Raw genomic sequence first — 12,500 nt, forward strand, 5'->3', positions numbered from 1 at the left:
GAAGAGGGAGACTCTGCAGATATAATCTGGTTACTCGCGGGAGTATGACTGGAGCGGTAGCTCTGGCCTGAATACTGACCGCTGTGTCTCCAGTCTCCAGTTTGTTTGTTAACAGGAAGTGACTGATTTGATAGCGGAAACTATGCATTACAAGATGATCTTCAGGGAGTCGGATTTCATTTATTCCTGTTCCTGATTTACACCGCGAGCTCCTTTTTGGGTTATGGGCCGAGAATTTGAACAAATTTGAATGGACCAGTCTCACGCTCTGGCTCCACTCTCTCCAGTCTCCTTTGCCTCTATTCTGGCACATCTGTTCCTCCTGTTCTGTGTCTCTCATCTGTCCACATTTTTCAGTTTTTCCCCCTTCTCTCCATCTCTGTGTAGGGAAGGTGATAGTGTGCTATAATGATTAGGAAACTGCACTTTAAGGGGTCTACTCTCTTGGTGTGGGGCAGTGCGTCCCCCTGCCGGGGCGTACAGGCAGACCCCTTCGGCCCTGCCGCCTCATAGCAAGAAGGTCCAGGCTTCGATTCCTGACCAGGGCTCTTCTGTGTGGAGTTTGCAGGCTCTCTCCCCTGCCTGTATGGGTTTGCTCCGAGCACTCCGGTCTTCTCCCAGAATCCAGAGACACCCAGGGCCAGTCTGGTATGGCAGGGCCGGCAGAATATGCTCGTAGTAGATGTACGGTGGGATGCGGGGATCGTGACTGGTCCGGGGCCGGTTTCAGGTCTGAATCGCGGCGATGGAGGAGGTTATCCAGTATGCTCTTCCAGGGCTATCTGCGGTTATCTGATGCAGTCAGTCTTGGGGGGGTGGGGTGGGGGGGGGGGTGGGGGTGGAGTGATGTAATGACTGCGCTCGGGTGGGAATGGACTCCGGAAACGCAGCGCGGCTAAAATTCGGGGAAGTGCCCTGGTGGAGCCTGGCTGAGCTCAGCCCACAAGCACTTATTCCAGCAACCGCTCTCTCGCTCTCTCTCTCTCACTCTCTTTCGCACGCTCTCTCATTCTCTCTCTCAGTCTCTATCTCTCTCTCTAATCCTACATGAACAGAGTCAAGTCCTCCGTGGGGTAATTCAGATAAATCTTTAATGTAATCCCAGCTGAGGTAGACTGATGAACCATGTAGACGGTTAAGAGCCTGGTAAGAACATCACAGATCAGGCTCACGGGTGCTCCATCCATGGCCTTTCCTCCACACGGATTAGATTTGAGCTCATTCAGGTTGGCCTGTAAAGTTTGCGCCTACCTGAGGGGTTCGGAGGTGGAATATCACGCCACGGGACGGTTGCAACGCTGTTTTTGGGGTTGTGCGAGGGGTGCCTCATCATCCAGGATGTGTAACGGGGGGGGGGGGGGGGGGTCTCCCCGCTCTACACTGCCAGCAGACTCCTCAAACGAGAGGTTTGCATGAGTCTGTTTCAGAATGTGCTGAATCTTGCGGTAGGGATGCGTTTTGACTTGTAGAAAAAAAAAGAAAAGAAGAGTTGAGTAAGCATTTCTCGCCCCAAAAAAGGACTGCAGTGGGTGGAAAGCCCTGCCCCTTTCTCGACAGGAGGGCGGAGGCCGTGTACAGTCTGACCGTAAAATTGGGGGTTGGGGGGGTTCTCCTCGGGTAAGTGGCCTGCGCCCTCGGGACACAGTGGCGGTAACTGGTGCGGAGAGAGAGAGAAAGAGAGAGGAAAAAGAGCGAGAGAGGGAGACGGAATAGCTGGGATTGCCGGCATGCCTGCGGAAAGCAGGAGCTGGAGCAGCGGCTCGGACAGCAAGCCAGGGCCTGCTTCAGCGCGGGCTGAGAGGGAGGAAAGTTACCAGGAGTGCTGGAAGCCAAAGAAAACTTAAACACCCCCCCCTCCCCCTACCCCTACCCCTACCCCTACCCCGCCCCCCCTGCCAGCACAGTGTCGAAGCGGAGCGCCGGGCTGCTGTGTGCTGCGTCTCTGTCCCTGCTGCTGGCCGTTTCTGCTGCCCGAGGGTACGCAAGACGCGCAGGCTGTGTGTGTGCAGAGTGTGTGTGCGCGTGGAGCGTGTGCGCGCGGGAGTGTGTGCGTGCGCGGGGGGTAAGACGCGGCCCGTGCCGTTGGCGGGAGAGGGAGGTGGCAGTTTGGTGTGAAGTGAAAGGGCGAGACCCCGGTCCACAGTCACACCACGCCACAGGAAAGGGATGTTGGCAGCAAACGGGCGCAGGGCTTATTTTAACATGTGTCATATCTGCCCCAGCGCTGTCTACATCGTAACAGCAATGCCTCTATTTTTATCCCGGTCGAGAGACTACAGCTGTTGGTTACCTCATTTTAGCAAGTGTTTTTTAAATATTGTTTTATACAGAAGTGAAGCCTATATCTAGTTCTATAGCACAGTGATGCCTGTGTATATAGCTCTATAGCACAGTGAAGACTGTGTGTCCAGCTCTATAGCACAGTGAAACCTGTGTGTATAGCTTCACTGTGCTATGGAGCTGTACACACAGGTGTCACTGTGCTATAGAGCTGTACACACAGGTGTCACTGTGCTATAGAGCTGTACACACAGGGGTCAGTGCTGTAGAGCTGTACACTCAGGTGTGACTGTGCTGTAGAGCTGTACACACACAGGTGTCACTGTGCTATAGAGCTGTACACTCAGGTGTCACTGTGCTATAGAGCTGTACACACAGGTGTGACTGTGCTATAGAGCTGTACACACAGGTGTGACTGTGCTATGGAGCTGTACACACACAGGTGTCACTATGCTGTAGAGCTGTACACTCAGGTGTCACTGTGCTATAGAGTTGTACACACAGGTGTGACTGTGCTGTAGAGCTGTACACACACAGGTGTGACTGTGCTATGGAGCTGTACACACAGGTGTGACTGTGCTATAGAACCAATACACACGCAGGTTATTCCACCGGAGACCTGTCAGGGAACTCGAGTAACAAGCACTGGGCTTTATATTTATATGCATTTGATCTTCCACTCTGGCTGACACCCGTCCGGTTCACCCAGTGCAGTTCCGTTAGTGTTAATCAGGCTAGTGATACCCCACGCATCCAGTTCCCCCTGTGCAGTTATGTTATTATTAGTCAGGCTAGCGTTAGCCTTCACTTCCAGTTCACCCAGTGCAGTTATGTTAGCATTAGTCATGCTACTGTTAGCCCACACATCCAGTTCACCCAGTGCACTTCTGTTAGCCTTCGTCAGTCTAGCCTTAGCCTCCCTTTATTTGTCTCCTGCCTAGTGTCTGGCTCCTTTGTCCCTGTAACCTGCGCCAGTTCTGTGTCCTCCCCTCGTTTTCATTCCATCTCTCAGTTATTCTTAGATGACGTCCCAGAATACCTCCCCGAAGTCATTTTAGAAAGAACCCTTTACAAATACACTTTGTAGCTTGGTGGGGGTACTGGGGGTACTGTTCGCTTGAGGTGGGGGGCATTTCAATATACCAGAGGTAGTCTATTACATTGAACTGTGAATATTGTGAATTGTGAATAATAGTGAATATTGTATGGGATTTCAATAAAATAGGCGGCACGGATGGGCAGCACTGCCGCCTCACAGCAAGGAGGTCCTGGGTTTGAATCCCCATCGGCCAGGGCCTCTCTGTGTGGAGTTGGCATGTTCTCCCCGTGTCTGCGTGGGTTTCCTCCGGGTACTCCAGTTTCCTCCCACAGTCCAAAGACATGCAGGTTAGGCTGATTGGAGAGTCTAAATTGCCCATAGGTATGAGTGTGTGAGTGAATAGTGTGTGTGCCCTGCGATGGACTGGCGACCTGTCCAGGGTGTATTCCTGCCTTTCGCCCAATGTATGCTGGGATAGGCTCCAGCCACCCTGCAACCCTGTGCTGGATAAGCGGGTTAGGATAATGAATGAATGAATGGATGAATTTCAACCCCTCAGTAAAGGCTGATTTATACTCCTTCAGGTGACTGTCGCTACAATCGGCAACATCCCTGGTTGCAGTGACATTCAGTACCTCATACATTAAATGTATTATAAATTAAACAACCACCGCAGTCAATGTCAGGCAACGTTCTGCGATTTCAGTCGAGCGACAGAGTATAAGCCAGCCTTTACTCTGAAGTTTTTTTAAAATATTGATTGGCTGAGTATTTTTTTAAATGTAAAATATAAGATATTTTAGATGCAGAAGTTTCTGATGACCAGCCGATTTACAATAGCGGATATTGGGCCAAGAGTTTCATGGTTTAAAGTGGGGAAAAAAATAAAATAATAATAATCATAATAATAATAATCTTTTACTTAGCAACGTGTAGAGCAATATTTCCCCACAAATTAAAATGTGCGCTCTCTCTATTAGTGATGGAGTGATGGATTTAGATGTATAGTGTCTAGTCACAATTAAAAGCTGAAAAATCAGGTTTCATATTTCGGTGGTGCTACTCCCCAGTTCTCAGTCAGCTGAAGCTCCTCCCTCCCATGGCAGTGTGTATTAATGTGGTGACTGGAAGCTGCGCCACACTTGAATGCAGGTTGGATGGCTATGTGAAATGGTTCCAAGAGGAAATGAGTTCTCCATTTGGTGGAATGGGTGGGTACTGTACACACATACAGGCTCCATGTTCTCTGAATCTCCAAGAGAAACCTCTGCTCTGGAAGCCCTGATAACCTGCTACAGTAAAGGTAGCCCAGCACGAGAACTATGCAGAATAAGTATCTCAAATATTCTTCATTGGACTGTCTGGGCCAATCTGAAAGCTTTCATGAAACTAAACAAACAAACAAACAAACAAACAAAAACTCCCTTTAAATTATTTGCATTGATTTTGTAGACCAAAAGAGCTTTCGGTGCTTTCCTACCAGTTAGGCTATGCTTATTATTGTGAGGAATTGCATATGTATCAAGGGATGTATCCATGACAACAGGTTAGTGCATGGCAGGCATGTCTACACAGGCCTTTAACATCTGCAGTGTGCACACAAGCCTCGAGTGAGTCTTGACTTGTGCTTGAGTTAGTGGTGTGTGTGGTGGGTGGACACTGGTTCACTGCTGACCAGTAACATGGGGGAACTGGGTCTATGTTTACAGGAGGAAGCAAGTCTGTGCTTATGGGGGAACCGTGCTGATTGTTTCGGTGCTGATGGTGTCTGTTCCAGTGGTGTTGGTGCTGATGCTGTGCATTTGCATGGCGGTAAGGATAGGGGGTTGGAAATTTGTGGGTGGCTGATCGTTGTGTTGCTTAGGATACAGAATTAGACAACTAGGGGCTAAATACAAAGAATAAACACAGACATTATTTAGGGCTGGCACGTTCCTTGTACTAAATTAACATGATGACAACATTAGAAAGAAATGTTGAATGGGTACATTTAAAATGAAGTCACATATTTAGTGCCAAAGAATGTTTATGCTAATAATGGTGTGAGTGCTGACGGTGTCTTTGCTGATGGTGTCAGTGCTGTTTGTCTGTGCTGTTGGTGTCTGTGCTGATGGTGTCAGTGCTGTTTGTCAGTGCTGTTGGTGTCTGTGCTGTTGGTGTCTGTGCTGATGGTGTCAGTGCTGTTTGTCGGTGCTGATGGCATCTGTGCTGATTAATGGTGTGAGTGCTGAAAGTGTCTGTGCTGATGGTGTCCATTAGGATCTCTCCTCAGAGACTCCTGTCAGATTGGGCCCAGTCCGTGCGCAGCTGGTCCCAGCACCACGGAGCTCTGTAGTTCCTGCGCTTCCTCAGTCTGGAGTGCCCTGCAGCTCCCTGGCATCGGGCAGCAGCCTCCTCCATGCTCACGGCGCAGTGACGCGTCAGCCTGTCAGCGCTGCGGAAACAGGAAGTCCAGCAGCACTGAATGCCCTGCCTGCGTGAGGACAGGGGGTCGCTGTCACTCAGTGGGGAGATACTCACCAGTCTGCGGTCTCAGGGGCTGTGTGGCTCAGACTAAAGCGCTAGTCACTGCGCACACACACGCGCACGCACACACACACACGCACACACAGGCACGCACACACACACACACAGGCACACACAGGCACACGCACACACACTAAACTCACACTCACACACAAGTACACGCAGACACACACACACACACAGGCACGCACGCACACTCTCACACCCACAGACACGCGCATACACTCATGTGCACACACAAGCGCACGCGGACATGTGAACACACACACACACACACACACACACGCAAATAGGAGTGCATGCTCACCGCATTACATTGAGACTTCAAACCCCATTCAGAGAGAGAGAGGGGGGAGCGAGAACAATATAGGAACAGGGAGACTGTTGTGTGCAATTAGATGAAGGAGTAAACCACAAATGATGAGAAACTGCCATCGTGGAAAAAACAGATGGAATGAGAGGGTGAGAAAGAGGGTGAGAGAGGGAGAGAAAGAGGGAGAGAGGGCATGACAAAGGAATGGGGCAAAAACAGACGGCGGTGTGGAAGGTGAGAAGACGTGGGAGGTACAGGTAAACAGTGAGAGAGCGATCGAGAGGGAGGGAGGGAGGGAGTGGGAAAGCCAGCGGACCTGACTGTACTTGTCAGTGCTGGGATCGTTGGCCTTATACAGACATTTCTGAAAGTGCGCTGCAGTTTCCTGTTAACCCCTCAGTGTCTGGGCAACTCCAGGGACTGTAAGTAATGTGCTGTATAATGTCTGTAGATTCCCACCGGTAAACTTGTCTCTGTAGTCAGCACATCAAAATATTCATGCATTTTTAGATATTTCAATAGCGTTTCCTTGAAGTTTTCCAGACCAAATTTCTTATTTTGTGACTGTGGTTTAATGTATTGGGGAAATATAAAACATAATTTGAACAGTTCTAAGTAATGGTTTGAACAAAGGAATTACGCAGTTGAATATCCTATTTATGGAAAATACGTGTCCATTTGGCTTTGTGTTCATCGTGTTTCACTGCTAACCTGGCATGGACAACAGTCAGTGTGCGTGCGTGCGTGCGTCTTTTTCGAGCTGTTTTTGCTGCGCAGACTTCAGTGCTTGCATGTGTGCGCAGATGTGCAGATGAGCAGATGTGATTCGGGCCTGCTTTTATATGGGTGTGTACAGCCAGCAGCATCAATAATTCACTCTCTCAGCATCCCCCCCCCCATCTCATTACACCATTAAAGATGTGTCCCTCTCTCTCCTGGTCCTTCTTTACTTCACTGCTCACTATCCTGTCTCTGTTATTCTCTTACATCATCGCCCCACACACACACACACTCACACACACACACACACACACACACTCACACACACACACACACACACACTCACACACTCACACACATACACACTCACACACACACACACACACACACTCACACTCACACTCACACACACACACACACACACACACACTCACACACACTCACACACACACACACACACACTCACACACTCACACACACACACACACACACACACACACACACACACTCACACACTCACACACACACACACACACACACACACACACGTGCGCGCACAGAGTGCGTGTGCCCCGTGTGAGTTATTTGCGTCTCCTCTGTGTGTGTGTGTGTGTGTGTGTGTGTGTGTGTGTGAGATGTTGGGATAGTTCAGCAGGTCCTTATAAGGCAGTGCTGGAAGCAGGAAGTGGCTGGGGGCCGTGGTGCTTTGTCACAGGAAGTGGGAGATTATATCATGGCCTGCACTGGGAGAAGAGGAGAGGAGAGGAGAGGGGAGGGAAGGAGAGGAGAGGAAAGGAGAGGAGAGGAGAGGGAAGGAGAGGAGAGGAGAGGGAAGGAGAGGGAAGGAGAGGGAAGGAGAGGGAGCTCATCAGCATCATAAGTGATGGGATATGACACTGTGCTGTGTCACTGCATATCATCTGGCTGTGTTACCCCTGTCAGCCTGTCTGTGGGCCTGTCTGTGGGCCTGTCCGTCGGCCTGTCCGTCTGTCTGTCTGTCTGTCTGTCGGCCTGTCTGTGGGCCTGTCTGTGGGCCTGTCTGTGGGCCTGTCTGTGGGCCTGTCTGTCGGCCTGTCCGTCGGCCTGTCCGTGGGCCTGTCCGTGGGCCTGTCTGTGGGCCTGTCTGTGGGCCTGTCCGTCGGCCTGTCTGTGGGCCTGTCTGTGGGCCTGTCTGTGGGCCTGTCTGTCGGCCTGTCTGTCGGCCTGTCTGTCGGCCTGCCTGTCTGTCGGCCTGTCTGTCGGCCTGCCCCTTTGCCTGTCTGTCGGCCTGTCTGTCGGCCTGTCTGTCGGCCTGTCTGTCGGCCTGCCTGTCTGTCGGCCTGTCTGTCGGCCTGCCCCTTTGCCTGTCTGTCGGCCTGTCTGTCGGCCTGTCTGTCGGCCTGTCTGTCGGCCTGCCTGTCTGTCGGCCTGTCTGTCGGCCTGCCCCTTTGCCTGTCTGTCGGCCTGTCTGTCGGCCTGTCTGTCGGCCTGTCTGTCGGCCTGCCCCTTTGCCTGTCCCGCCTCTCACTGACAGTGTGTCAGTCAGTCAGGTGTCAGCCCCTGTGTTTGGTGTGAAGGATGTGCGTGCTGGCGTGTGAGAGGCGTGTTGTCGCTGTCTGGTTCAGGGCCTTCCTGTGTCGCGCGTGTGTGTGTACCGCCCGATTCACAGCCGATTTAAAGAGAGGAAATTAGATACTCAGCCGTAGTGTTCAGTCTGAACCTGTCTGCCTCCTGAAATATGTTGCTTGAAGTATGTTTCTTGAGGCAAGGGAATTTTTAACTAGGTCAGTGGCTCTTCCCTCTTAGTCTTCGGCTTAGTTTGAGTTTGGACCAAAGCTGAGCTTAAACCTGGCGTAATGGTCGGAAGAGGCCTGGAATCTGTGTGTGTTGTGTGTGCGTGTGCGTGTGTGTTGTGTGCGTGCGTTGTGTGTGTGTGTGTGTGTGTGTGCGTGTGCGTGTGTTGTTGTGTGCGCACTTGTACTTAAGTGTGAATACGGTGTGTGTGCACACTCACTGGGCACTTCTAGACTTATTTTTTTTAGACTTATTGGTCTTCTGCTGCTGTAGCTTATCCACTTAAGAGGTTTGACCTGTTGTGTGTTCAGAGATGCTCTTTTGCATACTCCTGTTGTAATGCGTGGTTATTTTGCGTTTCTATCACCTTCCTGTCAGCGTCAACCAGTTTGACTCTTATTCTCTGACCTCATTAACGATGTGTTTTTGCCAGCTGCTCACTTGTTTTTGTTTGTCTTTTTTCTGCACCATTTTCTGTAAACTCTAGAGGCTGTTGTGCTTGAAAATCAGGAGAATCAGCAGTTTCTGAGATACTCAAACCACCCTGTCTGGCATCAATCATCATTCCATTATCAAAGTCATTTGGATCACATTTTGCATTCTGACATTTGGTCTGAATAATAGCTGAACCTCTTGAGCATGTCTGCATGCTTTTATGCATTTAGTTGCTGCCACATGATTGACTGACGATATTTGCATTAACAAGCTGGTGTACCGGTCTACCTAATAAATTGCTGAGTGAGTGAGTGAGTGAGTGAGTGAGTGAGTGAGTGAGTGAGTGAGTGAGTGAGTGAGTGAGTGAGTGAGTGAGTGAGTGAGTGAGTGAGTGAGTGAGTGAGTGAGTGAGTGAGTGAGTGAGTGAGTGAGTGAGTGAGTGAGTGAGTGAGTGAGTGAGTGAGTGAGTGAGTGAGTGAGTGAGTGAGTCTGTGTGTGTTTGTGCATGCATGCCTGTGTGTATGTGTGTGTGTGTGTGTGCATGCATGCCTGTGTGTGTGGGTGTATGTGTGTGTGTGCATGCCTGTGTGTGTGTGTGTGCGCAAGCCTGTGTGTGTGTGTGTGTGTGTGTGTTGAATCGGTGCAGGTGGAACTTGGCGCCAGGACAGCTCTCTCGCTGACCCATTGGCAGGGGAACAGCAGGCCGATTCCTGCCTTTGTTTTCTGATCTCTCTGGCTTCGGATCGGAGAGGAATAATTGTTTTCACCCGCAAGGAAAATCTTCCATGCCTTTGGCATCTGGAACTGACATCAGTGCACATTGAATATAAACAGGCTCTGTGGCATGTCGTGTTTACACATCGTTTGTATAACTCCCCTTCTCTCCGTCCTCTCAGACTCTTCTCTCCCCTGCTGTATCCCTCTTTCACTCTGCCGTCTCTTCTCTCCCTCTCTTTGGGTGCTTGTCTGGGCGGTTCAGAAAAGAGCTGGGCTGCTGTGCGGTTGTCCCGTAGCGGGGGTGTGGTTCACGGGCCGTAGGACCGCAGAGCCCTGAGGATTGGGGAACGGGCTGAAGGGGGGGAAACCCCTTTGACTGAGACCCTCTCAGGCCGCCCGCATTGGCGGATGTGCTCGGGGTGTGACTCGTTAAATTACCTTAACGGCATTTTGAGATTTTGGCAGACGTTCTTATCCAGAGCGACGCACAGTTCATGAGACTAAGCAGGAGACAATCCTCCCCTGGAGCAACACAGGGTTAAGGGCCTTGCTCAGGGGCCCAATGGCTGTGTGGATGTTATTGTGGCTACATCGGGTGGCGGTCTGACTTGCTGACTGCTGACTGTTAGCATCCGAATGGCGTACCAATTCCTTTGTCCCTCTCCCCTCCCACTCCATCTTCCAGGTTCCGCTCTCCCATTTAGAGCCCCACCTACACAAAGTCATTATGTCAGAATAAGTAACTGACCATGGCTGATGTATCGTGAAAACATCGCTGGAAGATCAACAGACTTGTCCTGCCTCTCGGGTGCAACCAATAATGAACATGAGACGAAAACATCATTGTAATTTCATAGTTATCTGTGACTGAACTAAAAGGTGTGTGTGTGTCTCTCTCTCTCTCTCTCTCCCCCCCCTCCCTCCTTCCCTCCCCCCCTCTCTCTCTCTCTCTCTCTCTCTCTCTCTCTCCCTCTCTCCCTCTCACTCTCTCTCTCTCTCTCCCCCTCTCCCTCTCCCTCTCCCTCTCCCTCTCCCTCTCCCTCTCTCTCTCTCAGTGAGTCCAGTATCTGCCAGGCTCGGGCCACGGTGATGATCTACGACGATGGCAATAAGAAGTGGGTACCGGCAGGGACGGGCGCGCAGAGCTTCAGCAGGGTGCAGATCTACCACAATCCCTCCACCAACGCCTTCCGGGTGGTGGGACGCAAGCTGCAGACCGACCAGCAGGTACTGGGGAGGAGCACTGGTGCGGTGTGTCACACAACTGACGGGTGTGTCCAGCTTTAAAACGCAACTTGTGTCAATTCCCACCCCGCAGACGCACGCACGCACGCTCGCACACAAACAGGAAGTACGTATTGCTAAACAATGAAAAGCAATAACAATTGCTGTTAGAGTATAATTGTGGATGTGCTTTTTGTGCTTTTTGTGTGGGCTGGGCAATATAGTCCTCATAAATTATGTATGTGCATGTGCACACGCCCGTGTTTGTGTCAGCATACGAGTAGGTGTGTGTGTTTGCTCAAGAGCAGAGACTGTGCTGCTTTGACTCACCACTGTCTTTCTCTGTGCAGCTCTGACTCACCACTGCTCTGACTCACCTCTGCCTCTCTCTGCCCTGCTCTGACTCACCTATGCCTCTCTGCCCTGCTCTGACTCACCTCTGCCTCTCTCTGCCCTGCTCTGACTCACCTCTGCCTCTCTCTGCCCTGCTCTGACTCACCTATGCCTCTCTGCCCTGCTCTGACTCACCTCTGCCTCTCTCTGCCCTGCTCTGACTCACCTATGCCTCTCTGCCCTGCTCTGACTCACCTATGCCTCTCTCTGCCCTGCTCTGACTCACCTCTGCCTCTCTGCCCTGCTCTGACTCACCTCTGCCTCTCTCTGCCCTGCTCTGACTCACCTCTGCCTCTCTGCCCTGCTCTGACTCACCCCTGCTCTGCCTGTCATGCAATGGTACCCTCAGACCTGTCTCATTGTACCTTAGTCCTACCTCCTGATTTCCCCCCGCCCCCTTTCTGATATCCCTATCCCTCTTGTCTAACCCCCCCAAAAAAAATGGATGTGATGCTTTAACTTTTGGAAGAACCTATGCACTTGTAAGTCGCTTTGGATTGTGGTTTATGCCCTGCTCTCTCTGTGCTGAAAAAATGTAAATGTAAATATCATCGGGCAGTCTGGAGGTGGCAGAGCGTGTGTACGTGTGCATGTTTGCACAGGCCGAACATTGATAACGGTGCGGGAAGTCATTAAGACATATTCAGTTTTTGTCTTTCTCCAGGTACCTTTCGACTGGCCCAGCTGCCAAAATAAACAATTTCTTAAAGGAGATACAGACTATTTGCATTAATGTCTCAAAATGGCAATCTACTGTGCCGGTCAGAAATGATCACTCTCATCACTCTCAAAATAATAAATATTAAAGTCTTTGAAAATCTGATCTGCCCGTTGCCGCTGCCAAATTATGTATGACTTTCATCTTTCTGAGAGGCAAGATGCTTGCAGTTTAACCCAAGGATAAAACAATTATAGCATAATACGATGGCTTATATCTAGTCGGGTCTAGTTTGTTCTCTGAGTTACTTAGCTTGAAAGCAATAATGAAAGGTAGATGAGTTGGGTAGATAGCTACTGCTAGCGTTTTAATGTTTTATCAGTTCTTGGCCATTTTACCTTATGAGTAAATATGTCCAACTA

The 12,500-nt window shown here is 50.6% G+C and overlaps 1 protein-coding gene across 7 annotated transcripts in view; it reads left to right on the plus strand.

Moving 5' to 3' along the window:
- The window catches only part of vaspb (vasodilator stimulated phosphoprotein b), a 34,933-nt gene that overhangs the window by 6,830 nt on the left and 15,603 nt on the right, over nucleotides 1-12,500 (plus strand). For all 7 annotated transcript variants that reach the window (XM_061217814.1, XM_061217811.1, XM_061217813.1 and 4 more), the window contains exon 2: nucleotides 10,859-11,030. In XM_061217814.1, coding sequence (XP_061073798.1) covers nucleotides 10,859-11,030 — 172 coding nt within the window. The remainder of the gene's footprint in view (nucleotides 1-10,858; nucleotides 11,031-12,500) is intronic.

Source organism: Conger conger, chromosome 13, assembly GCF_963514075.1.
Source record: "Conger conger chromosome 13, fConCon1.1, whole genome shotgun sequence".
In the NCBI taxonomy this organism is placed as follows: domain Eukaryota; kingdom Metazoa; phylum Chordata; class Actinopteri; order Anguilliformes; family Congridae; genus Conger; species Conger conger.